The following is a 24973-nucleotide window of genomic DNA, read 5'->3' on the forward strand; positions in this document are numbered from 1 at the left end:
CTTCCCGCCATGTTCAAGAGGACACGGCCTTACTTAAAACCCAGACAACCCAACCCGGCTACCCATCATCCTTTTACATAAGACTTCATGGACCTTCTCTACATAAGATTGGTCTTCAATTGTTTCTGGTAACATCGAGTCATCCTTACTACCTTAAACCCCAAGATATGCCAAAAGCCCATTCAAATATCGCCGATGACCTAATGACGTTGTACATCAAACCACCCGCCAAGCCTGCATTCTAATGAAGAAACCAGCACCAGGGAGATTCATAACCTATCGAGACAGACCTCGTAGCAAGACGATCCACAGACGGTACCGAGGAACCCGTTCACAGAGAATAAGAAATGAACGACTTATTATAAAGCAGCTTTTTGGAGTTCACTCCGGTACTGAAAATCACGTAGAATGCACACAGAAGACAGACAGGGACGTTCGTAAGGGGCAGTAAGCGAGGGCACATCGGTGAGATACTAGGTAGGAGCAGGAAGAGTAGAAGGTAGGTTAACACATAATTAGCCGACATGGAGGTCCCAAAGGGCAGCGATATACGCATTATTTTGAGACAGGATTAAGCTCAAATCTGTTTAAGGGTCTCCTGCCCTCCCACGAAAGGATTTCTTCATTAACCGCATCCATGAACCTAGCATATGCTTTTTGTGAGAGAACCAGTATAAAACATGACCTTGAACGTATATCTCCTCGTTGTTTGCGGTGCTTATTTCACGCACCTTACCAAGTCCCCGCAAAAAACGACGGCACAGATCTCCCCGCCGTGACGCCAGTCAGACTTTCCACCAGAACCTTTATTAAACGCAATCACCTGCTACACTATAATTATTTCCAGTCTGATGCCATCTTATGTACAAATCCGTGTAGATGAGACGCTCCCTTGTCGGTGGCCTATCCTAGGCCTTTGCAGGCTCGGACTGTGGTGGAGACGCGAGAGTAGGGGAACTGGGAGGCTTGGAGAAGTTCATTTCCAGGATGTGATGTTGCAAGTGACGGACCCACTGCTCCTGGATCGAAAGGGGTCCTTGGAACTGAATGTCACAGAACCTATGCAAGAATGAACATGGGAAAGAGTGTTACAAGCACTCTAAATAACAAAGCAACTCTACAGCAAGGGCGCACAAGAAAGACAGACAGCGAAGCTAACCTAGTGTATTTACCAATGCTTGAAAAAGTGAACTGGAGCGTGACCCTTCAATTCAAATCTTCTGCAAGCAAAGGAAGCAAGTCATCTATGGAGGGCCATGTTCTATCTTAGTTCTTTCTTTTATCTCAATACTAGAGATACAGTCATTGTGCTTATGCAAATGCAACTTTGTAAGCGAAGCACCTCACTTAAGATAAATTTCATTGCCGCAGCCCTAAGTGATTATTCTATACTTGTGAGATTGCATCGCTACTATGTATCCTGCAGCAGACCATCTGCACCCCAATGGAGAGAAGCGAGGCTAAAGATCTCTTTGCGTGTCTTCTCCGTAGACCAAAGGGCTGCAGCTATGAAACAGGACTTCTATCAGCAAAGGGAGCTTTACCAATAAAGATAAAAGTGGTCTTTAATAGATCTTTTTGGTTAAAGTGTGACTGATCCACTGCATTGAATATGTTACAAATCATTAAATAAACATGCAAACCAATTCCACTTTCTCACCTGCACTTTAGCGTGTAAATATTCCCCACAAATTTCACTAACGATGTCTGCGGAGGCCTAGGAACGAGGGAGGGAACAGGTCGTGGCCTCGGGGCTGGCTTTGGTTCCTCTGATTTAGGCAAGGAGTCTGTGAGAGAATCTTCCCGTGAAGGAGGAATCTCCGGAAGCTTTGACTGCCGTCGTTCTGCCTCTGTTACAAGAAGACTTGTTAGAAGACATTCCATTCATCAGCCGCTATTAACGCCATTCTGTTTATTGTCACGTGTGAGGTTAGATGAATATAACATGTCAAAGCAATACACGCGACTTACTTTGTCCCTGTCCTTCCAGCTTGTCAACCACCGGCCCTGATGCTCCAAGAACCCGATCTGCCTCAGCCACCTTAGCAGACGTGGCAGCGGCGCTATCCTTCTCAGCTGCAGCAGCCTTGGGGATTTGGGACGAGCGTTTGAACTTCTTGGCAAATGGGCGACCCCCTTGGATATAGCTGAGATAGGCTCCGGCCTTTTGAGGACGCTGTTTCATCCATTCTCTTAGTGTCTCAATAGGTGAACCATTCACGCACCATTCGGTGACGCCGAACTGCCGCAGATGAGCGCGAGCGTGGCTCGCAAGCGCCTTCCGGTTCTCAAAATAAAGGCCACAAAGCTCGCAGCAGGCTTCCACTGTTGGGCACGGAGAAGCAGAGAAATGTGGTTAACAGAAGACAGGGATAAAAGCCAACAAGGGCAAACCAGACAGGTAAAAAATAAATAAACAGAATCCCCTTTATAAGCAAACCCCAGAAGGTTCATACATTTCAACAAAATATTCCCAACATATCACTCACATGTTGTAGGTGGTTTGTCTGGTGAGGGTTTTACTTTGACCTTAAATGGGAGCTCTGTTTGGATGTAGGCCTTGGGCTTGCCATCTCCTTGACCATATCCCTTTGGCTTGTTATCTCCATGCATATACTGCTTCAGCCTCCCGTCGCTTTGAGAATAAGGCTTGTGTTTGGTTTCACCTTGTCCATAGGGTTTGGGCCTGCTGTCCCCGTGTATGTATGTTTTGGGTCTTCCATCACTCTGAATGTAGGTTTTAGGTCTCGGGTCACCCTGGACATAGGATTTGGGCCTGCCTTCACCTTGGATGAAAGCTTTGTGTCTGTTCTCATCTTGCATGTAAGATTTGTGTCTTGCCTCGCCCTGTACATAGGCCTTGGCTTGAGAGTGGGTACTGGGTTTTGGTTCTACGCGTACATACGTCTTTGGCTCTGACTGGGTCAGTCTTGGTTCATGGGAGGCTGGTCTTTTGGTGGGCATTGGAGACAAAAAGGCGTTGTGGGCTCGGCCAAGAGCTGACACCCCTAAGGAACCCATGCCATGTGTGGAGTGTAAGTGGGAGGAACCGGTAGGCTCATCATTCCCCCTTGGCTCTTTCTTAATGTTGGAGAGTTGCGGCGACTGCAGATGCCTTTTGCGAATAATTTCTCTCAGGGTGTCGATCGGCGAGCCATTGACGTGCCATTCCGTGACACCCATTTGGCGCAGATGCGAGCGCGCGTGGCTGGACAGGCCCTTCCGGTTCTCGAAGAATTCGTTGCAGAACTCGCAGCGGATATCCCGAGCTGGGTCTGCACGGGAGGCTACGGGTAAAGGAAGCAAACGGGCAAAAAGGAGAGACGACGTGTCAGACAAGGAAGGTGATTGACATTAAGTGTTAAAGAGTAGGATAAAAACAGAAGCAACAAAATAAAAATTAAAAAAAAAAAAAAAAAAAAAAATAAAATCGGTTAAGATAGGTGGCATTAGAAGCAGAGAAAAGAAAGGCAGCAAGGCAAAAAAGAAACACAAAACAAAAAAACAAGCAGTTTCTCCTGACAGCAGCCCCCCAATTTTGTATTGAAGGGAAATTATACCCAATAATATATATTTTTTTTAACTATATACAAAACAGTACTCTATATAGTATATATAGTATACAGATGGAAGGCATCTTATTTTTCCAGCACACCCCACATAAGGAAACAGTGGTAACCCTGCTTGTCAAGGGCGTCCCCGTGAACTCTGGTATACGCTATACTTCTAGCGATCTCAAGCCATCGCAGATCATTTAATGTCCCTTTCCGGCAACGGGACGACACATTGTGCGCACGAAACAGAACAGAAAGATCTGCTGTAAGGACCAGGTTGGTAAATACAGACACTTGGCTGTTTCAAAGAAAAAAAAAATGTATTCCTAATTTTGGGTTGAATTTCCCTTCACACAGGAGGATAAAGTCAGATCAGTCCTCTACGATGAGACAGACACTACTTGATGAGAGGGAAGTTGTTAGTGAGAATCATGCTTTTTCACCTCATCCCGACATCACGGCTAATAAGATCTATTTAAACACGGTTACAGGTTCATGTCGAGGAGGAGGAGGCTAGTAACTACACTTGTGTTATCAAGACATGGTGGCTGGAGCCCAAATGCAAACTGGGTAATCTTTGTTAGAAGTGCCAGTCACACAACTGAAGACACCAGTGTGAGGGGCAACGGTCACAATGGAGCACCGCATTTATTTCTGTAACCTCCTCAGGCCTCATCGATAGCCTCATCGACTTTTAGCCAAGAGAACTTGGCCTCCAGAATTATTATTATGCCATATTAGTCGCCCTTCAAGTGAATAACTACCCGAAGCCCCTGTTAGGATCTTAGAAGCACACTGTCCCCGATCAAGGAAAGCATCTTTCTTGCAGGCTCCCCAGTTAATGGAAAAGGCATTCTGAAGAGCTGGGGAGGGTGGAATGAAGGATGAACGCAACAGACAGTTTTGGAAGCAACAGAGATGAGCAGGGTTATTATGTCAACTGCGGGTCAGCGGCCCACTTACATAGGTTTAGAGGCGAGAGATCGGAGGGCCACTCATGGAAGGTTGGGAGCCGAGGCGGCTTTCGCTGCATGGATGAAGCCAAACCACTGTAGGGCATTGGCCTGGAGGGGGAAGAGGGAGGAGGATGCGGGTGGCGCTTCTCCAAGTTGGGACCTCCGACTCTGGTGCCCGCCCTGGGGTATGTCCCACTGGCCAGGATCTCCCGCAGGGTGTCGATGGGCGAGCCGTTGACGTGCCACTCTGTAACACCCATCTGGCGCAGGTGCGAGCGCGCGTGGCTCGACAGGCCCTTTCGGTTCTCAAAGAACTCGCCGCAGAACTCGCAGCGGACTTCCTCCGAACCCGGGGCTGGAGGAGGAGGAGGAGGAGGGGATGAAAAATAAAACATCTACTCCTGAAAGAGGGAGAACTGAGCTGGCCTGACAGGAACAGCAACACTTAGTTACAATGCTTTTGACAAAAAGTAACACTTTCAGAGAAATGATGCAGCATTACCTTTGAAACTCACCATGTTCAGAGATCCAGCCTTAAAAGTATGCTGATTACAAATACTGCATGAAAGACACAACCATTTCCTACCATTGCATACTCACAGTTAAACTTCACTTGCCAATTGCAAGAAATAGAATTTTTAAACAAAAAAAAAATAAAAAAAAAAAAAAAAAAGGACAAGTTTCAGCTTCTTGGACACAATCCCATAAATAAAAAGGTGAAAATAAATTCATAGCATATAATAATCATAAGCAATCTAAAAATGAGATGGGAAAGAAAGGCAGAGACGGCCCATGAAAATGCCATGCCAGAGACGGAAGAGCATTCAGCCAATAGGATGCTGTACGGTCCAAGCAGTGCTCCAATCAGCAAGACCCGTTTCGGAAACAAGCGACAACCAAGCAGAGAAAGCAAAACGGTGAGGGAGTGTTCAGCGCAGAAACCAAATTTAAGAGGGGAAATAATACTGGTCGAAATATAAAAGTGGGAAGCCTAAGAGCGCACTGGATGACTATCCATAGCTTGCTTGGACATGTATCTGCCGAGGCCTCAGCCCAAGCGGACTCTTCATAAGTGGACAGATGATAGGAGCTATGCTGAGTTTAATCCATCCCTGGCCTTCACGCTTTCCTCATCTACCAATCATTAATCTCCACCATATCCCCCTCTCTGACTTCTTCTGTTTTCCTCTGGTATATGTCTCTATTCTGTCTGATTTCAAAAGGTTACCGCTGGTGCCCTCTAGTCTATCATATTGTAATTGTTCAGACACGGCGTGAAAGATCCGCATCCTATCTGCAATCCCCTCATCCCACCGCCTGTGTGTAAATTCCTAGGACACACATGGACTCTTCATAAAACAGATAAAAGTTACACTAAAGTCAAACCGCAGGGACACGAAGTCCACCAACTCATCCCCCTCCAAGCCGTCCTCTCCTACTGTTCCACTTCAGCCACTGACTAGATTGTAAGCTCACAAGAGCAGAGCCCTCTTCTCCTTTGGTACCTGTTTGTTATTGTTTGTGATTTTAAAATTATCCTACCAACTGATTGCAAACAACGGCCCTACTGTTTTACCTGAGAGTAACTTTGTTTATTATGCTTCCTTAATCCCGTCAAGCAATGATGGCCCCATAATTTGCCTGGCTGATTATTATTGAGTCAGACGTTATATATAAAGAGATGGAGGAACTTACCATACAATCAACCCACCCCCATTCCTCATCTACAGCCTTTCCCGCAAAGTGTAGTATACAATGTATGTTCATGGCAATATGCATTACCAGCAGAGGTAAATATTACCAAGGAACATAAGTCTCAAAGCGGTAAGTCAGGGGGTATTTCACATGCAGCTGGCACTGGAAATATTTGGCCATGGAGTCTTTTTAGTAGCCAGAGTCTTGTGAGATATTTCCTCAAACTGCAGTATACATATATCGGTGTGTGTAGAATTTAAATATATATATATATATATATATATATTTATTATCACCCCTTCATAGAGGTGCACTTGGACATACCTGTATAACTGAACTGTTTTAAAAGGGTTATAAACATTTATAAAGGGGTCAGTGAGGTCAAACGGGGTGTTTTACGCAAAGCACAAATCTGCCCATGGACTCAAAATTCTAGAGTTGGTGTTCTACACTGTAACGATGGGACGGTCCACTTAAGAGCTGGCTTCTTCCTCTATGATGTTGGTTTCTTCTAAATAATCAACCTGGTAAGAATTGTCCCAACGCAGAATGGGCAAAAAGGCATGCATAGAAAGACAAAAGTAGACACACAACTACAGAAAGAGAGAGAGAGAGAGAGAGAGAGCGCAAGAGGGAGAGAAATCATGCCATTGCAAGATAAAAGTAAACAAACGCAGGCTCGGTATTAGAAAAGGGGAGTACTTACATAGGTTCAGAGGTGTTGAGGAGTTGTTGGTTGTCCAGAAAGAGTCCATGTTGGATTTACAGGCTGGAGATGTGGTTTTCAATTTCTTGGCAGGTGGGGTGCCCGAAGGTGGTGGTAGTCTGGTGTGGGAGAGGCCACTTAACGAAGTCTTGTGGTGGGTCCCTGTTTCTGACAGTTTGCTGGGGGGACGGCCAGCCTCAGTCTTCACCATGGAACTACCAGCTTCAGCTAACTTGGAATGGGCAGCACCCTCTGAAGACATGGCATGGGACACTCCAGCTTCAACTATTTTTACCTGGGTGCTGCTTCCCACGCCACCAGGACTCTTGAAATGCACAGAAGTCTCCTTGGGCTCACCGTTATCCTCAGGCATGGAATGGGCACCAGCGTCCGACACCTTGGAGGCCTGATCACCACCCTTGCCTTCTGCCATCTCTGTGAAAACACCAGTGTCTGTCAGTTTGGCATGAGCACTGCCACTGCTCGCCTTGCTGCTTCTGCAAACTTCTGTGGAGGTCTTGCCTCCAGGAGCTTTGGCATGAGTATCAGATTCACCTTGTGAATGGGTGGATAGCCTCCTCTTGAAATCTTCACTTTTAATTAAGGAATTAAGAGCGGCAATTGGGGAACCTTTGGCATCTGGATCGGTCACCCCCAAGTGCCGCAAGTGAGCACGGGCATGACTTGAAAGCCCCTTACGAGTCTCAAACCATGCCCCACAAAACTGACAATCTGTCTCTCTGCCAGGCTCCCCTTCCAATGCTGAAGAAAAAGGGGGAAAATGCAAAGGGAAGGGGAAAAATGAAATGTGTGAATGAACACTTACAACAGGGGGTTTGGTACAATGAGAGGCACAGATACGTGTATTTTAGGTTACAGAGTGGCCAAGGCGCAACAGAAGGATGGAAATCAAAGAGGAAAGGGGCATAATGTGGGGAAAAAAGAAAAATACAATGAAAGATGAGAAAAAAATGGTAGACAAAAAAGTGAGAAAGGAGCCAAGATAAGCTAAATGTTACTAGAGATGTCTGCCTCATCCCATGATCTAAAGGCCCTCCACCCAACACCCCAATGTTGCCTGCCTCCCCCACCCTCCAGCAAGACACTTCCCCTGCACCACTCACTCAGATTTAGGGGCCCATCCTCGTCCCCCCATTGGCCCCTGGGGGATCCTGGCATGGGGCTTCCAGTTTTCTTGGCCCCCAAAAAGCTCTCATCTTGCGGCAGCTTGCCCTGCTTGGCCAGCTCGTACAACAGGTCAATTGGGGCGCCACTGCTCTCCGACTCTGCCACCCCGAGGTGCCGCAGGTGGGAGCGTGCATGGCTGGATAAGCCCTTCCGGGTCTCGAAGCATGCTCCACATACCTCACACGTTGTCTGGCCTGGGCCTGGCGGGGGTACCAATCACAAGCTGAATCACTGTTTGCAATACAAGGCCGCCACTAAGGGACCAAGAGGCTTTAAACTAAAAAAAGACTGCACTAAAAACCGCCTTTCAATGAGACTCAATTTACTATTTGATAGGCCAAGACTGCCCATCTCTAACCCTCACAGTATTGTACATGTCTAAAGGTTAGAATTTATGAAAGTTAATTCAAAATAATATACATGCTACAACTATACTAAATAAACGGCCCCTGAAGACCAGCTATAACCAATCAAAGCTCCTGCCTTCCACACGTCAAGTATAAGAAGCCCATGGAATATGAAAATATTAAGCTGGGGATTAATTATTAACGTCTTTAATTATAAGTGTGTCTAAGTCTAAGCTTAATATCTTCCTAATCAGTGGGCAAGTTATACTTTACATGAAGAACGTCTCACTGTTACATGACATGGAACGTGATGAACAATGGGCAAGGCGGCATGCATAACTTAAACATAACTCCATGAAAACTGAGATTTTCTTTTGGGAACCTATAAATTTACATTTCAGTCATTTCTCCTAATCAGAACGTCAGAGCGATAAGCAGACTTTTAAAAAAATATATATATCTTAATACCTTTTGGGTCCTCAGCCCTACTGGTGCTTTGGTCTGAAGGCATCTTCTCTGTCCGACCAGTGTCCAGCTTTGGGTTTTGAGACATTCCCAGGTCTAACGGTCTAATGTCCTCTTCTTCATCAGATCCCAGCACTGAGCAACAGAGGAAAACATAAAACCAAGTAACCGGTTGCCCAAAACACAGAACAGGTAGTAATAAACGGACAGGACTCCAGCAGGGAGACTCCAAGCGTCAGAACAACCCTCGCTACGTGCAACTGTTGCCATAGCAACCCAAATACAGTAATGCGGCCAAGTTAGACATCATAATGTAGCGAGTACATAAGACGTGTATACTTACGCTATTCAGGACGCACAGCTTACAACGACGCTACCGTGATTACTGAATTACAGAAGACAGAGCGCAATCTCCCCGCGGGATACTTATGGAGAGAAATTCTCGTGCAAAAGATTTAGGAGCGGCTGAATCATCGCAGCAATGAAATGCTCCGGATTTATATCCAGTGTTTATCTTCAACGCTTCAGTCAGCCTCCCAGCAGCCATCTATAAAGCTCTATAGGTGATGTTTAGGGTGCGTGCGTAAACGGTGATCACCAACATACAATGTGCTTGCAAAAGGGGCATGCTCACTGAATGGAGAGTCGTTTTAAAACCTCTCACTCCTATTATGCTCAGCACACGCTGGCAGGATTCTCCAGCAGGAAGCCCTGTATAATGTAAAGCTCAAAGAGCAAGTAAACCTCACCGGGTTAACTATACATTATACAGGGCCATCGTAATGTACGGTGAGGTCAATGAGTTGAAACCCAACTCCCCGTTTAGTGAATAAGCCCCTGGGAAGGAGCACAGAGTCCTCAGCGCATAGGTGGCAGCTCCGATGTACACCCCGCTGCTGTAGCGTTAACCTGGCGCCTCCAGCAAGTGCCCTCCTGAAGCGCTGATCACATTCCCACCCAGCACAGAAGGGCTCCCCCACACACCGCCTCGCGTGAATTATCGCTAACTTCAGGGCGAGACCGTGACCTCAACAACGTGAAGAAATCACGCAGTACTAACACGAAGATGCACCTTCCCAGCCCGCCCACCTGGCCTCATGTCACGGCCCGTACACCGCACGCAAACATGCCCCCTCCCTATTCAGGCCTCCTCGGCTATGACCCCCGTAACCAAACTCACCAGTCTTCATCCTCCCGTTTCCAGGCCTCACCAGACCCTCGGTTTTTCTGGTATCGTCGACCCAACCCCCAGGCCCAGCTTCTTCCCGCTGCCACGGGCCACTGCCTCTTCCTGAGGCCTTTTCGCCTTCTTCCTCCTCTTGGCCCCTCCTTCCTAGTCCCACAACCCCCACCGAGTCGCCAGGCCCCAGATCCTCGCTCTTTCCTGCTTGACTGGCCCTATCTTTGGCCTCCTTTGTCCACTCGCTGGGCGCCGCCATAATACTAGGACGGCAGGCGCGTGGGGGATGAGAGAGAGCGCGCGCACGCGACCCAGACTAGATTAATGGAACAGAGAGCTGCGCCACCCAATCAAACGAAACAAGTGCAGGCGAAGTATAAAACCAGTTAAGGCTAAACCAGTCGAGCGCAGAGCGTGCACAGCACGGGCATAAACACTTTCTCTCGCGAACGGCGGAGGACTCGTTTAGAGGTGGGTGGCAGCCGTTCAGGTAAAATTCACTACTTTACTCGGGGGCAGGTCATGTCTGTTACATTCATTGCATTAGAGTGCAAGCTTTTGAGGCTACTCGGATTTCTGAGCTCTTCACATATGTTACTATGCAGCATGCCTGAAGAAAAGATCCAAGTGGTCTGAAAAGCTTGCAATTAAAATCCATAAGCTCTGGGGGTTTATTCACTACACGGAGAGCCGGCGCTTCTGCACCAAGGAGGAGCGAGCTGTCTATAACTATGCATTATACAGGGCCAGCCGTGACAAAGTCAAGGAGCTGAAATCGCAAACGGCCCTTAAGGGAACAAAGCGTCCTCTCCGGGACTCTATGAGCCGACAACGACATAAATTCCGCTCCAAAATGAAACAAAGGATGTTTGAATATTCTAATAAAGATTTATGAAATGAAAATGGTGAACTTGATGGACTTGTGCATTTTTTTTCAACCTAATGGCTATTTAAAATCATGGTATCCCAAATAAATGGTTACTCAATGGCAATAATTTGGCTACTTTGAATGACCGTTTAGAGGCAGCCATCAGCCAGCGTTGGACTTGACTGGATTCTATAGACATTCACACCGCCCACTGCGATGTTCCTGAGATTCTACAGGTATTGGAATTTTAGACCCTCAGTCATATATTCTGGCCTTGGCCGACTACTACAAAACTGCCGGGTAGATCCCCCTCTCAGGCAATCAGGCCTCCGGTGCCCGACGGCACGATGGGCCGGTTACAACCATCCTATTTACACTATGCCGGCTCAGCCCAGTCTCCATAGACTTCCTTTAAGACATAGTATATCATGTCATATGGCTCCTTTCATCGTACTCGGGACGCCGACCACGAAAAAGGAGGAGGCTGGGGGGGGGGCGCTGCCATAGAGTGGCCCCTGAGAAACCTACATCACTGCCTACAGAGCTGGCCAGCCATGATGTCGCTCAACATTCAAAAAAAAGACAAGAGGCTGCTTAGCTCTCAGGGCAAATAGTTCAGCCTTCTTTGACAACGGCCCGACTACCAGGACAACATGGGAATGGCCTTCAACAACAGCTGACGGCCGTCTTTACACCCTCGCCCCAGCCATGCAAATAAAAACGATTGTTTTTACTATAAGCCCCGTGTTATTTGACATATTAAAGAGTTACAGACACCCTCATCATCTGTGGTGGGAGACGCCAGGAGTAACACAAAAACCACCCGACTGTACCAATGTTGCTTCTCATCATTTACTTACCTGCCAAGTGTTGCATGTTTGAAGGGACGGTCACTCTTTCCTTCGCCGGCTTCTCGGACTCATCCAGAAGCACTGGGGAAATAACGGGGTGGCAGGAGGTGAGCTTTAGGTTTGCATAAACAATACAAGATGGTAAATTACAAAATGTCTTAAGGAATGTTGGTGACGTTTGTAATGAAGAGTGTATGATTTGCAGTTTAGAGAAGGGGGGGGTTGAAGGAGAACCAGCATGCGCAATTTTACAGGTATATGCAGAATATCTTTTCAGAGTACACCGAGGGCAAAGAATTAAAACAAAATCAAGGAATGGAATATTTATAAGGCTGTCAAAGTGAACTAGTCCTCGACATGGAAGGGGAAGAGAGGGGTTATCTGCGCCCGTAGTCCCCGATGATGCTGTTATAGCCAGGCATGGAGTATCTCATCCCCAGCCACCTTATGGCATTCGAAGGAAGAACAAACGAAGGGTATGGTTACTCCATGTGGCATTTTCTACGTTATCAGCGCTTCCCTGGCACCTCACCCACGCCATGGCAACAACGCCCAAGCGCCAACAAGAAGCCATTAAGAACGCGGTGGGTCTAGCCTTGTTTGTAACAACCGCAGCTTCGTCTTAAAAGGCGTGTTTCCCCTGTAACGTTACACGGGGCGCGCAGAAAGTGTATAGCGGCTGCACCAGTAGCTTTTATTTTCCCTGTCAGAACCTCGTAGCTCTCCAGCTGTTTGATGTGGTCGAGGAGATGGAGGAATGGTAACATTAGGAGGGATACACGTCTGCTACTTCTTACTTGGAACAACCAACCCACCAAACTAACCTGAAGGGACTCGTCAGCCACCATACGCACATTAATGCACATGATAGTTGCGTGGTCCCTTTAAAATTTCATGTCAGTTTGATAATGGATGGGGGGGGGATTCTGCAAAATGCCCTATGTGTGTATTTCCCCTCTCCCCACCCCCCAGCAGGACACATCTCCCTAACACACGATGCACTCAGCTCCGGTCTTTGCAAACACCGCACGTAGAGGTCTCTTCAAGCAGGCAATCGGTGGCAAAAACGGTCAGGTGATGGAGGAGCAGGGCAGCTGCTGCGGCAGGACTGCAACTTCTAGGCTGCTGTATTGTTATTTTGTTTTGATAGAATGCATTTTAAAATGTACTTTATAAGTTATAGGGTAGAAGTAAGAATCCCCCCCCCCACGATACTAACACACATTGACATACTAACACACATTGACATACTAACACACATTGACATACTCACACACACGTCTTGTACCTCTGCCTTTGTTGGCTCTGGACTGCTCTCCCTCTCGGTCCTCACATGCTGCTTGTGTCCGAGTGCCACTAAATGTCACGATCTCTGCACACTCAGACTCAGTCAGTATGCTGGGACTGAGGGCTCGCGGGATGCTGGGGGGGGGGCCTCCATTCCGCCTTAGCACATTGTACTTATATCCAATTAACCCAGAGCTCCCTGCAAAACCCTTGGCGCCAGGAGGTGATTTCTTGTCCCCATGGCAATATATACAATACCTACTAATACCCCCCCAACCCAGACTGGAATCCTTAGTATCCAATAACATACATAAAAAAATGCACTGAATCTTCGTTTCGGGAAGCTAGTTTAAAAACACGCATGCAATTTATTTACTGCCAAACGGCTAGTTGGACGATAGATAAACAACACGAGACATTCCGTTCCCTTAAGGCCAAAAGTACCAGCAATGGCTGCAGTCGTCTGGATTTTACACCAGTGGCAAAGGCGAGACGTTCGTGACAATTACTGCAAGGACCCGTGTGGATGCAGCATCATTCTAACATCCGAGTGCAATCTACATTCCCAGTATGGCAAGCCAGCCGTTTATTTCCATTGCTACTAACAGGTTACATTGTCATAGGAGATAAGGATGCTGAAAGCATGTGATGATGGAGAGAGTGATGGCAAAGGGAAGGGGGGGAGACCACAGCATACAACTTGGATCGGCCTGCAGATTGGGGATGATGCAAAGTGATGTCATCAGCGAAGGCATAAAGAAGCACAAAGACGTCTTACCGTCTGTGTCCGTGTCCTGGTGCCAGGCTGGGAAGGGGGGCAGCGGACGACCAGGCGAACGGGCAAGCAGCCGTGCGAGTACATGGATGGGAGACACTGTGAGCTCCCAGTTGGTGATACCAAAGTCTCGAAGGTGGGCCCGGGCGTGACTGGAGAGGCCAGCACGAGTGTCGAAGCCAGCACCACAGAACTCACACCGCATCAGGCTGAACGTACTGGGGTCAAAGTTCGCCACTGCAGAGGGGGAGAGGAAGAACACCTGGTGTCCAGTGCTACTTATTGTGGCTCACCGGGCGTCCTGATCCACTCGACTCCCTTTACTGTCCTCAGCTGCTCAGAGTATCACTAGCCGTCTACAATCCCCCTTCTCGTACAGTCTCATAAGGCGTATTTACTAAACCCAGAGTTTGTATTTGTTGCAAGAACAGCTGAGCTACCCTTCTTTAATCTATAAATTAACCAGTGAGACTCCTACTTCTTAAGGGAAAATTCTTTCCGGGAGAAGTCCACTGGTCTGGGTTCCTTCAAAATTCAGCGATGGCATGGAGCTGAAACGTTGAAGTCTGTGATTTTTGGGGTTGGTGAATATACCCCTTTGGCTTTTAGGTGTGGTTTGCAGAGAGGATGTGTATTCTCACCCATGTCCTCCGCTTCTCATAGTGCCTTATCGGGCATCTAAGTATCTTTACCAATAAATAATGTGATTATGGCTCGGCCAACACAAAAACTACCATTACGCGGCTCACCGATGCCATTCATGCCAGTAGTTATCAGCATTCGAAAGGAGATTACTTGAAAGCTGCAGAGCACTTTGAGCTACCCAGCGGGGTCTATTCACCAAAGAAGGCATTTCTAGGACAAATTTTGACTCCCTGATTCTTGTCACAAATACCCTTTTCCTATGCACCCCCCCCATGGTCACAAACTAGTCTTTAATCCTCAGCCTGCTGTACTCAACTCTATTTTTATCTATGGCCACCCCTGCTCCGAGCCGGACATTGGTTTTCTAAAGAAGGGGAGTTGCTTCTTGTCCTCCTACCTACAAAATACAACATGTTCGACACATGCACTGACAAACTACAGAGAGCAAGGACATTACATGCTAGCTTTATAATTCCATAAAAGTTGAATTACTTGACTGGAATAATATTACCTCAAAAAGTATGAATTTTGTAGACCAGAATTTTAAATTGTGCTAGCGACAATATCTCGAGATAGATAAATCAAAGATTCCCTTACCTTTCTTGCGCTTCTTTTGAATGGAGTAGTTCTGCTCAATAGCCTTCACTTCCTCAGCCGATATGAAGTGTCGTACATTGTAGCTGACCCCAACACGGTTCAGGTGGCCCCGGACATGGTTGGCCAACCCAATGCCATTGTGAAATCTATCAGGACAGTATGGACACTCACGTTCCTCACTCCGAAGACCAAGGGCCTCAAGCTGCCCCTCGTAGGTGGGATCCATTAACAGGATGTCCAAAGGCAGGTCACCTTCTCCATCCTCTGGCCATTCTTCTCTAGGCAGATGAAGTTCACTAGCAGAGGTGAAACTTTGAGAAGAAAGACCACCACTACTCCCGAATGTTCTTTTGTCATACCCCAAAGCCTGTGATTCCTTTGGACTCTTTTTTTTATAGCTTAAGTTTTCAAGAACAACAACGGCAACTTCTTCCCTTAGTTGGCGTCTCTGACCCTCCTCGCCTTCACCACCAACCTTTAGAGCTTCTTGAAACTTCTTCTTAAGCTGCACAGCTGTTTCTGGCAGGACCAGTGATGTCTTCTGACTTCCCCCAACCCTCTGTTGCTCACCTTTTGCACAAATCCCTGTACCTGCTCTTGGTGGAGTTTTCATCTTTACCTTGCTTGGACCCTGCAGCCCTCCGACCATTACAGCTCTGGACACCTCCATACCCCACTCTTGCTCACTTTCAGTCTCTGTCTCAGAATTCTTCCAGGCTCCATCATTCCCCTCCTCTGCACTACTGCCCATCACAGTGTCAGCTGGCATCCTCAGAGATGTGGATGTTGTTCGGTTTTCTCCAGATCCTTTCTTAACGTGTGTTTTTGCATGCTGGACAAAGACCTTGGACGAGTTTGTACCAAAGAGGCATTTTGGGCACTGCAGACGAGCGCCTCTTCCCTCGTCTGCCAAACTTTCCAGCTTGCGGATTTCCTCCATAATTTTCTGCCTGGATTCCTGATGTAGTTGACGATGGGATGTTAAACTACTTTCATCCCCAAAATATTTTCCGCACTCCCCGCAGGTATGTGGACCATCACCTGTTTGTGTTCCCTCTCTTTCACCCTCTTGGGTGTGCTGGAACATATGCTCCAACAGGTGGGCTTTTTTCTTGAAGTATATGCTGCATTCAATACATGTGTAGACAGAGCCTTCTTCATCATCTTCATCATCGTCCTCCTCTTCCACTTCTACCTGCGCTTCTTCCCCTGAATAGTTGCCGCTCTGCCAGGCCTCTTGGACGCTCCCCAACTGCAGAGCTCTTCTGAACACAGGCATGGTAATAGCTGGTGGGTCTGACCTAACCATCATGAGTTGGGAGTGACCTTCACTGCCCTCCACACTTGAAGTCCATTCAAACCTTCCTGTCTGCATATACTCCCCGTCTGAAGACATCCCATCCGCTCGTCTTTCGTCTTCTTCCTGAGCGTCTGTAACCGAATAGCTCCAAGAAGAGGGACGGGAACCTATCTGATGTAGGGTCTTGAAGTCAGCAGGAGGAAGAGAGAATTTCGATGTCGCCAACATTGAAGTGTGGTGGTCTTCTTCTGAGCTGTAGGACAAGGCGGGAAACATTGTTACCACAAAATAACGTGGTATAGTATTTAGCAAAAGGAAACCTACTGGTCATTTGGATTTTAATTAATATACTAACCATTAATAACAATGTATGCTAATCAATTCAGTATTTTTCCTGAAACCTTTCTGGTTTTCATGGTTGGTTGAGTGTCTCTTCCTGTAGTCTCCACAAACCTCTTGCAGACCGTTTTAAAATCGTACATTTGAAGCAGCCAATCAGTGGAGATAATAGTCAGGAATGCTTTATTTTTTTAATGAAAAATGCCTATTGAACTGCTCACACTGTATTTTAATATGCATTCTCCTTTACAGGGGGCGTCAGGGACATTAGACTGTCCCTTTAAGTAAAACAATCTAAATTGGTGTATTTAGTAAACAGGAATAAGAAAACATTCTATGTTTAGAATGATAAAATAAGTTGTAAAACATACGTGTTCGACATCACCTCTCATAACAATGTACATAAGACTACAACGTCCCACACTTTTACAAAAGTATCCTCACCGTCCAATGACGCCACCGGCGACCTCATCTGGCTCCATAGGGAGGTGGCGTCTCATACCTAGAACAAAATGAGGAAAAGTGGTAAACTAACACAGAAAAAGAGTGGAGCTAAAAGCTAGATAAAGAGTGTCTCGTATGTCTCGCGAGTGTAATGCAAACCTCCAGAATGTCTCTTTAGATATGAAAAGCTCACAGCGCATGTGGTCAAAAGCAAAAACATTATTTAGAAAACGTATAATAGTGCTAATTAAACAAAATATCGAAGGTCATAATGAAAAATATTCTCCAAAAACTGGTGTAATTCCAGAATAACGAATATCTTGGCTCAGAATCAAGGGGATATGGCTTCAAAGTTGAGTGGAGATAAAGCCATATTTACCAAAAAAGAGCAAAGTGGTAAAGTTGGAACAGATCACAGAAATAAAATCGGAATTCTTTAGCTTTGCCCTGAAACCCGTGGTCCACGAATCCTAGCATTTTCCACGTACAAACTGAAAAATACGGGCTCTGTCAGCATAAGAATACAGCCAATCAGAGCTGAGCCTGCATTTAACAACCAGCGCATGACGCAACTCAGCAGAGGTCCAGCACATGGAAGGCGACTATAGACTGCGACCAAGCAGTCAACAACTTTCTTGACAATCCGTGATCATGCCTGCCTTCAGATGACCGCATTATACAAATATGTTTAATGACCCATGGAAAAAAGTGTGCGCTCCAATAAAATACAGCACTGTGCACCGTAACGTAGGCTGGCATCGACGACTAAACACGTTATCTCGTTTTGTTCCAACAAACGTCTTTTATCTGCGGCTGTAACATGTTAAGCGACTTTCCTTGTTCAAAAATCACACGGAGCTCATTCTTTCTAGCAAAGCCTGTTCTTCAATAGAGTGTCTGGCAAGGTGATTAAGACTGAGCCTTACTGTTGTTTACCCCAATCACAACCACCACCACCAATGACGGCACCAAGATAATTAGCGTCATGGCAATAAGGCGTCGTAGTTCTAGGACATATTCTCATATTGTTGGTGGCTTCCAAATCAAACAAGAACAGTGCGCCCTTCAACCTGATGTAACAGGGAAAGAAATAACTTTGTTTCTCCACATCGAGAGGAATTGGAGCGTGGTGGTGGTAGTGGGGGATTTACCAAAGCCTCTAGAGTTATCCGACGATGAATTGCATAACCCAGGATATGTCCGGTCAACACTAAAACTCAGCAGTCCTGTACAACACGACGCTACTGACATGGAGGATGTAAGCGACGATGTGTGGAAAGCCACATAACCTTATAGAGAATAACAATTTGATATGCGGACAAGTGACCATAACACAGACTATAGGACTGTCATGGCCCACTGGGTATCCTTCTCACCTCTAGCATGTGCTCAGATCTCAGATTTAAAAGACTGAAGAGTCAGAGTAGGATTCGGTGGGGCCGTATACACACACACACACTCCTGATAAAGCAAGCAAACCTCACCAAAGCATGGGCATACAGAGCTACAGCACGAGTGGGTAGAAGACTCTGCGGGTACCATGCCACAACTCTGGCATTATTAAAATAATGGAAAATGATGCTACTGGAAGGAAGGTTTGTTGGTGGAGTCCAGGACACTGTAGGAGACAGTCCTAGAATACAGCTAATTCGGCACTCAGGACATGGTGGTCTGACGTGGTAGTTGCTTACATGCATGATAACGTGTGTGCTGGCAGGATACACGCTAATGTGCACTGCAATCAAAATCTCCAGATGCCCAACAGTCGTTTCAGAGACAGTCTCCAGTGAAGCAACTTACGTTGCCAATGAGATGGAGCATTTCTTCTAAACTGCAGCACGGAGATCCTAACTTTCACAAGATGAATTAACACCTCATTCTAACAGATTATGTCATTCTAGAGGCAAGCCGGGGGGCAGCAGAGCTTGGGCAGTACAGAAGAATAATGAATGAACACCACGAACCATGAGGAATAATGAATGAACACCACAAACAATCCGCAGTAAAAGAGCAGACCCAAGAGGTAGACCCGGATTCTGTGGTGGCAGACATTTCTCCTACAAAGTGTTTTTTTCTGCTGAACTGTTTTTCATCGGGCACAGACAGAGCTCAAAATTTATTTTCTATTTTGACATCCAGTGGGGCCTCCCAACCACAGCCAAGAATACAATTAATCCAAACATTCCAACCAAGCTTGGTCCTTATTCCTTCATTTGTTCTTCTGTGGGACACGCAGGGCGCACTTCAAACTTCCACTTTTTCCCCCACATCAAATTGTGGGTACGTGAATTAGAACTTAATATAGAAGTATCCACATACTACCTGCTTGATAACAACATATCATTTGGGAAGAACCTGAAGGTAGTTGCAAGAGAAAGCTGAAATATTTCTCAAACAATATTAACTTTACTATTTTTGCATATTTTCTAGTCATTTTTGTTTGCACACGCCTCAAGAGGCCATGAGGCATCACAAAGGCTGGAGGCATGCCATCACGACCTATTGATCGCTGAAGACATTTCTAAGAAGAAAAAGGTTTTCTTACCCAACATAACGTGTACTCTTTTTAAAGTTGCCTAATACATATTTTTGTGAGGTTTACGGCTGTAGAACACTACGATAGACTCATGTCTACTAAACATTCTGAACGCGAATAAGAGGGGCATCAGAGGACAAAGGACTTTGGGTTCAAAGAAGGACTTTGGGTTCAAAAGAAGGGTGTTTAGGGTACATACTAGCCCCAAATTTTACATATTTTTTTTTTTTAAATGCAAACGAGTGAATTTTGCATTTTTGAGTTAGAAAATATGGCTTTGGCCTCCTTTTACCTTTCAACATCTACTGAAGCATGCAGTGAGCTTAAAGGGAACTCTCGTCATCTTATAACATTCATCTATTCAAATTACCAATAGCTTGTGCCTTATGTTTGTCAATCAGTGTAATTGACAAATTCATGGACGACTGGTGACCGCTTGTGGCAGGACCAGCATTATCAGATCAGTTTCCTTATACTGAAGCTATAGTGCCTTAAAAAGCCTAGATCGTAAGCAGGACCCTCTACACCTAATGTTCACACCACAGCCTAAAATTATTAACTATTTTAAGGTGGCATCGGTTTCATTTTGGTAAAACTTCAACTATAAAAATGCTACACATTCATTTCTTGGCCTTTTGGTGCAATTAGGTTGCTCAGGCTGGTTAGATGTCAGGGGATGATCTATGGGATCAAGATCACTCACTGGGCCACTTTTGGATATTCAACTTTTTTTGTTCTTAAACCATTTGGGATTATTACCCTGCAGTAAGGTGAATCGCCCCCCAAGCTGCAGTATGGTAATGGACTGAAGCAGGTTTTTCTAATAGCATTGCACCCGGGTTTGCTCCTTCAATTCTTAATTTGATTGTAAGAAGACACACAGACCATGCTGACGAGAAGCACGATGCTTCTGCCTCCACCATAATGTAAGGGTTGTTGCGTTGAGGCATGGTCATGGTTAAGCTTGAGCCACACATAGCGTTTTAGTTTTTAGCCAAAACCCTCTTGTTTGACCACAAAACCTTTTCCCACATAACACCTTGGACGCTCTCTTGATTTCCGCCTAACTCCAGATAGTATTTTCTGAGCAATGGCTTCTTTCTTGCCACCCTCTCGTACAGGCCAGTGTTATTTGCTGCTCTTGATGTGGTCTACTGGTGCGCCATTACTCCACTCCTAGCCTCTGTTGCTCCATGAAATATATTGTTGGCTTCTCTGAGAACTCGAGTTGCTTGAGCTCTGATGCTTCTGATGGAGAACATTTCCTTCAGAGCCACAGATCTGACCTGTTAGATTTTTATCCTAAAATGTCATAGCAACTTCAATAATTCAGAGGTCCAAGGCCTGGTACGAAAATGTTGTCCTCTCGCGGGCAACTTCTTTAACCTCTAAGAACTTCCAAAGCACAGGGATCAAAAACCAATCATAGCAACATCCAACATACGTGATTATGTTTCTTAGTAAAAAGTTTACCAAAAAAAAAAAAAAAACAATTCCGTCGTAATAACTAATTCAATGTTTTACACTAAATTATTATACAGAATTAAATTCCGAATACTTTTAACACCACTCTCCTCCACCCACTCTTATAAAGGCTGCCCAAACAACAATCATCAACTTATAGAGATGAGATAATTGGGTGGAATAATCATGCAGATCCTGAGAGCAGAGAGATACACTCCCCTGTAGGTTTATTAATAGGTATATATTCACACTATTACATAAGTTTATCTAGTGTAGAGAACTGTATAATACAAGATTTGGGAAAGGTGACATGCACTTTGAGTGTCGTAGGAGTTCCCACTGAAACACAAGACTTGACACAAGTCTCTAGTGCAAAGAAAATGACACAGCGTTCCTATAAAAGCGGCAGGAGTTCAAATATCTGAACGCTGTTCCCCTTCTCTGATCTCCTCCCTAGGTCTCAGTTGTGAGAAGGACATTATGAGACTGATGTCCTCAACGACTGCCCACTGCAGGCTCTCCACCCCAAGGACCACGCATGGGGGCGCTGGCTTCATTCTGAGCCATGGCTGGAACCTTGGCAGGTTGTCAGTATTCTCATGACTAGAAAATCACATCTATGAAGAGAAAGAGCTGTGAAGAGGAGGAAATGGTGGTAGGAAATTAGAACAGTGAGAAACAAGTGATTATTGTATTTCCTTGATGATAACAAGAAAAAAAATCATCTGGAAAAAACACCTTGTGTTGATAACCGTGGTCGTCTTTAGTTCAGACCTCAGATCCGCGGTTAAGCCGACTAGGTCTAGGGGCTTGTAACTCACACTGCTGCAGGCCGTAGAGCGCCAAAAACTAACTGCTGCAGTCCATAAAGCTTCAAAAACTAACCGCTGCAGGCCGTAGAGCGCCAAAAACTAACTGCTGCAGGCCGTAGAGCGCCAAAAACTAACCGCTGCAGGCCCGTAGAGCGCTAAAAACTAACTGCTGCAGGCCGTAGAGCGCCAAAAACTAACTGCTGCAGGCCGTAGAGCGCCAAAAACTAACTGCTACAGGCCGTAGAGCGCCAAAAACTGACCGCTGCAGGCCGTAGAGCGCCAAAAACTGACCGCTGCAGGCCGTAGAGCGCCAAAAACTGACCGCTGCAGGCCGTAGAGCGCCAAAAACTGACCGCTGCAGGCCGTAGAGCGCCAAAAACTGACCGCTGCAGGCCGTAGAGCGCCAAAAACTGACCGCTGCAGGCCGTAGAGCGCCAAAAACTAACTGTTGCAGGCCGTAAAGCGCCAAAAACTAACTGTTGCAGGCCATAGAGCGCCAAAAACTAACTGTTGCAGGCCATAGAGCGCCAAAAACTAACTCCTGCGGGCCGTAGAGTGCCAAAGACTAACCGCTACAGTCCATAAAGCCTCAAAAACTAACCGCTGCAAGCCGTAGAGTGCCAAAAACTAACCGCTGCAAGCCGTAGAGTGCCAAAAACTAACCGCTGCAGGGAGTAGAGCCTCAAAAACTAACCGCTTCAGGCCGTGGTGCGCCAAATGAACCATTTCAGGTGGTTGGGAGCCAAAACTAACCGCTTCAGTTGGTAGAGCGGCAAACTAACTGCTTCAGGCCATGGAGTGCCAAAGCCGGTAGAAAACACGCTAAAGTGGCGCTCAAGCAAATTCTGCTTAAAAGTAGTATTTATAATATACACACACACACACTAATATAATGTAATATATATAAATACACACACTAATATAATGTAATATATATATAAATACACACACTAATATATTTGTAATATATACACATACACACACGCACTCACTGTAGAGCGGAACCCTCTTAACTCAATATATTAGTTTATAGTCCGTCACTCGTACTTTTATCATATCCTTTTAATGTATCTTCTGTAAGAAGAGCTGTATCGTCTGTTGCTGTTGTATAAAAATAAATTATATAAACACACACAGACAGCCTGTCACAAACGTCAGTCGTATACGATTACCCCACAGCGACACTTCCATACATACACTATATAAGCGACACACAACAATATGTTATCTGCCCCATACAGCAAATCCCACAACACCGAGCCACTGCCAACAAAAACCTTTTGTTGGGGCTAAATATCAATCCCACCTCACAGACACAGACTGGCAAACCGGGGTCATACCCACTCCCACAGTGTGTCACTATCACCACATACATGATGAGCACACGTATATGTGTATGTGACACTGTCATGGGTACATCATATAGAGATATATATATATATATATATATATAGACTCGTATACACACGGTCAGGGACGGGATGGTACATAACACATGTCTCTTTATAAATGCACTCTTTACACATATGTCTCTACAGATCTTCTGTCATCCTCCTGCCTCTCTCTCCCTCCCCTCCTCCCCAATTATTGCCCTCAAGTGACAGGTGCCTAGGTAAGTATTTTTTGACCTATGCTATGGTCTCCACCCCTAGCGCTACCCCGGTGCCTTACCCCCGCGTTGGATACCGGGTCCCTTTTCCTGTGCATGGCCCCTTTAAGAGCGGCTCCGGTACAAGACGTTCCGTCCGGAGACAGGAGACGGGCTGAGCTAGACAGGGCGCGGGTTAGTGGCGTCACAGGCTGCACCGGCCTCACAGAGGCGCCATATTGGACGAGGCAAGGTAGTGGGCGTGGCGACAAGGGGTCAATGAGGAAAGCGGGGCGGGCTCCCAGCCCCGCTCCCAGTGTGAGAGAGAGGGAGTGCGACACGGTGTCTCAAACTCTCAAAGATCCTCCACAAGCAGCTGTTACTTAGATTAAAACAAACCAACTTGGAAGCGAGTGCTGCCACCTCTACACAACTTTATCATGTTTCAGAATACTACATTCAACAGAAAACACTTTTTAGCCCCCAAACACTTTGCCAGACATACTGTAAATCCATACCTGCTCAGTATTCCTCTTTAGGAGTGTCAGTCCCTTTTTGCCCCCCTTCAATCCCCCTGATGTCCCTCTTTTGTAGGAGCTCAGAATGTTTGCTGGAAATAATCACGCCATGCTGGTGCTTTAATTGCACCCCCACGGTGTTTGTTCTTGTATAGTTTCCTCAAACCGTTTGCTAAACCCTGGGGTAGTTCACTGCCGGCGGAAATCCAAGAATCCGGAGCCGTATTTTTGATGCTGATTCTTCAGTCTGACGGTGATTTTAACAGCTGAGACGCCCAGACGGCTCCTCCCTTTTATTATGTCACTTATAATGTGCACTTATATCACCACGTTTCTACCCAAAGTACCCCAACACCCCTTTATATAATAAATTATTTACCCACCGCATAAAAATACCCATAGTCAAAAAAACCATCCATACGTTGTGATGTAAATAAGCGAATGCCAATGGACATATGACTTGGGCCATTGGTATGTATTGTTTCTATATAATGCTTTAAATCTGAGTGTCTGTTTTTGCTATTTGCTGTAAAATAACCAGCACTATCGCTGGTTGTCGTCAGCCTCATGAATAATTTAGCGTTGGCCGCATCCGTCAGGAACGCAAGTAATTCCGGCTAGTTGTCGGGCAGGTGGGCTCGTTCTTGCCCATTACGTGGGAAACAAAGCTGTGAAGATGCGTAAATGTATCCATCAATGATACTGGAATGGCTAAGTATAAGAAGTCAAGGCTATATATCCAATCACCATGATTCAATGTATTCAATGTCGATGCTATAGTGGGGAGTGTTTGGGTTTTTATATATATTTTATCCATATATGTATTTATATAAATGTTTATTAAGCACACTTAATGCA

At 45.9% G+C, this 24973-nt stretch overlaps 1 protein-coding gene across 6 annotated transcripts; it reads right to left on the minus strand.

Moving 5' to 3' along the window:
* Positions 1 to 788: 788 nt before the first annotated feature.
* Positions 789 to 23795, minus strand: WIZ (WIZ zinc finger). Of its 6 annotated transcripts, XM_053463360.1 has the most exons (14): positions 23681 to 23795; positions 17198 to 17255; positions 15115 to 16667; positions 13876 to 14109; positions 11820 to 11891; positions 8915 to 9046; positions 8036 to 8299; positions 7467 to 7673; positions 6912 to 7346; positions 4518 to 4865; positions 2490 to 3287; positions 1972 to 2325; positions 1661 to 1850; positions 789 to 1059 (listed from the first exon to the last, which is right to left on the minus strand). In XM_053463360.1, exons 2-14 carry the CDS (start codon positions 17251 to 17253, stop codon positions 909 to 911), a joined length of 4794 nt encoding a protein of 1597 aa, XP_053319335.1. In that variant the 5' UTR covers positions 17254 to 17255; positions 23681 to 23795; the 3' UTR covers positions 789 to 908. The 6 variants fall into 6 exon arrangements, with proteins under 6 accessions (XP_053319335.1, XP_053319334.1, XP_053319337.1 ...); XM_053463359.1 differs by having other exon boundaries at positions 6912 to 7673; XM_053463362.1 differs by lacking the exon at positions 7467 to 7673 and having other exon boundaries at positions 23681 to 23794.
* Positions 23796 to 24973: the final 1178 nt, after the last annotated feature.

Source organism: Spea bombifrons, chromosome 4 (genome assembly GCF_027358695.1).
Source record: "Spea bombifrons isolate aSpeBom1 chromosome 4, aSpeBom1.2.pri, whole genome shotgun sequence".
NCBI classification, from domain to species: domain Eukaryota; kingdom Metazoa; phylum Chordata; class Amphibia; order Anura; family Pelobatidae; genus Spea; species Spea bombifrons.

Coding starts and splice junctions, on each gene's coding strand:
- WIZ (XM_053463359.1), bottom strand. CDS start 17,253: ATGAGACGCCACCTCCCTATGGAGCCAGATGAGGTCGCCGGTGGCGTC. Junction 8,300..8,914: donor TAGGGCTGAGGACCCAAAAG/GTATTAAGATAT, acceptor TACCCCCGCCAG/GCCCAGGCCAGACAACGTGT. Junction 7,674..8,035: donor GGATGGGCCCCTAAATCTGA/GTGAGTGGTGCA, acceptor CTTTTTCTTCAG/CATTGGAAGGGGAGCCTGGC.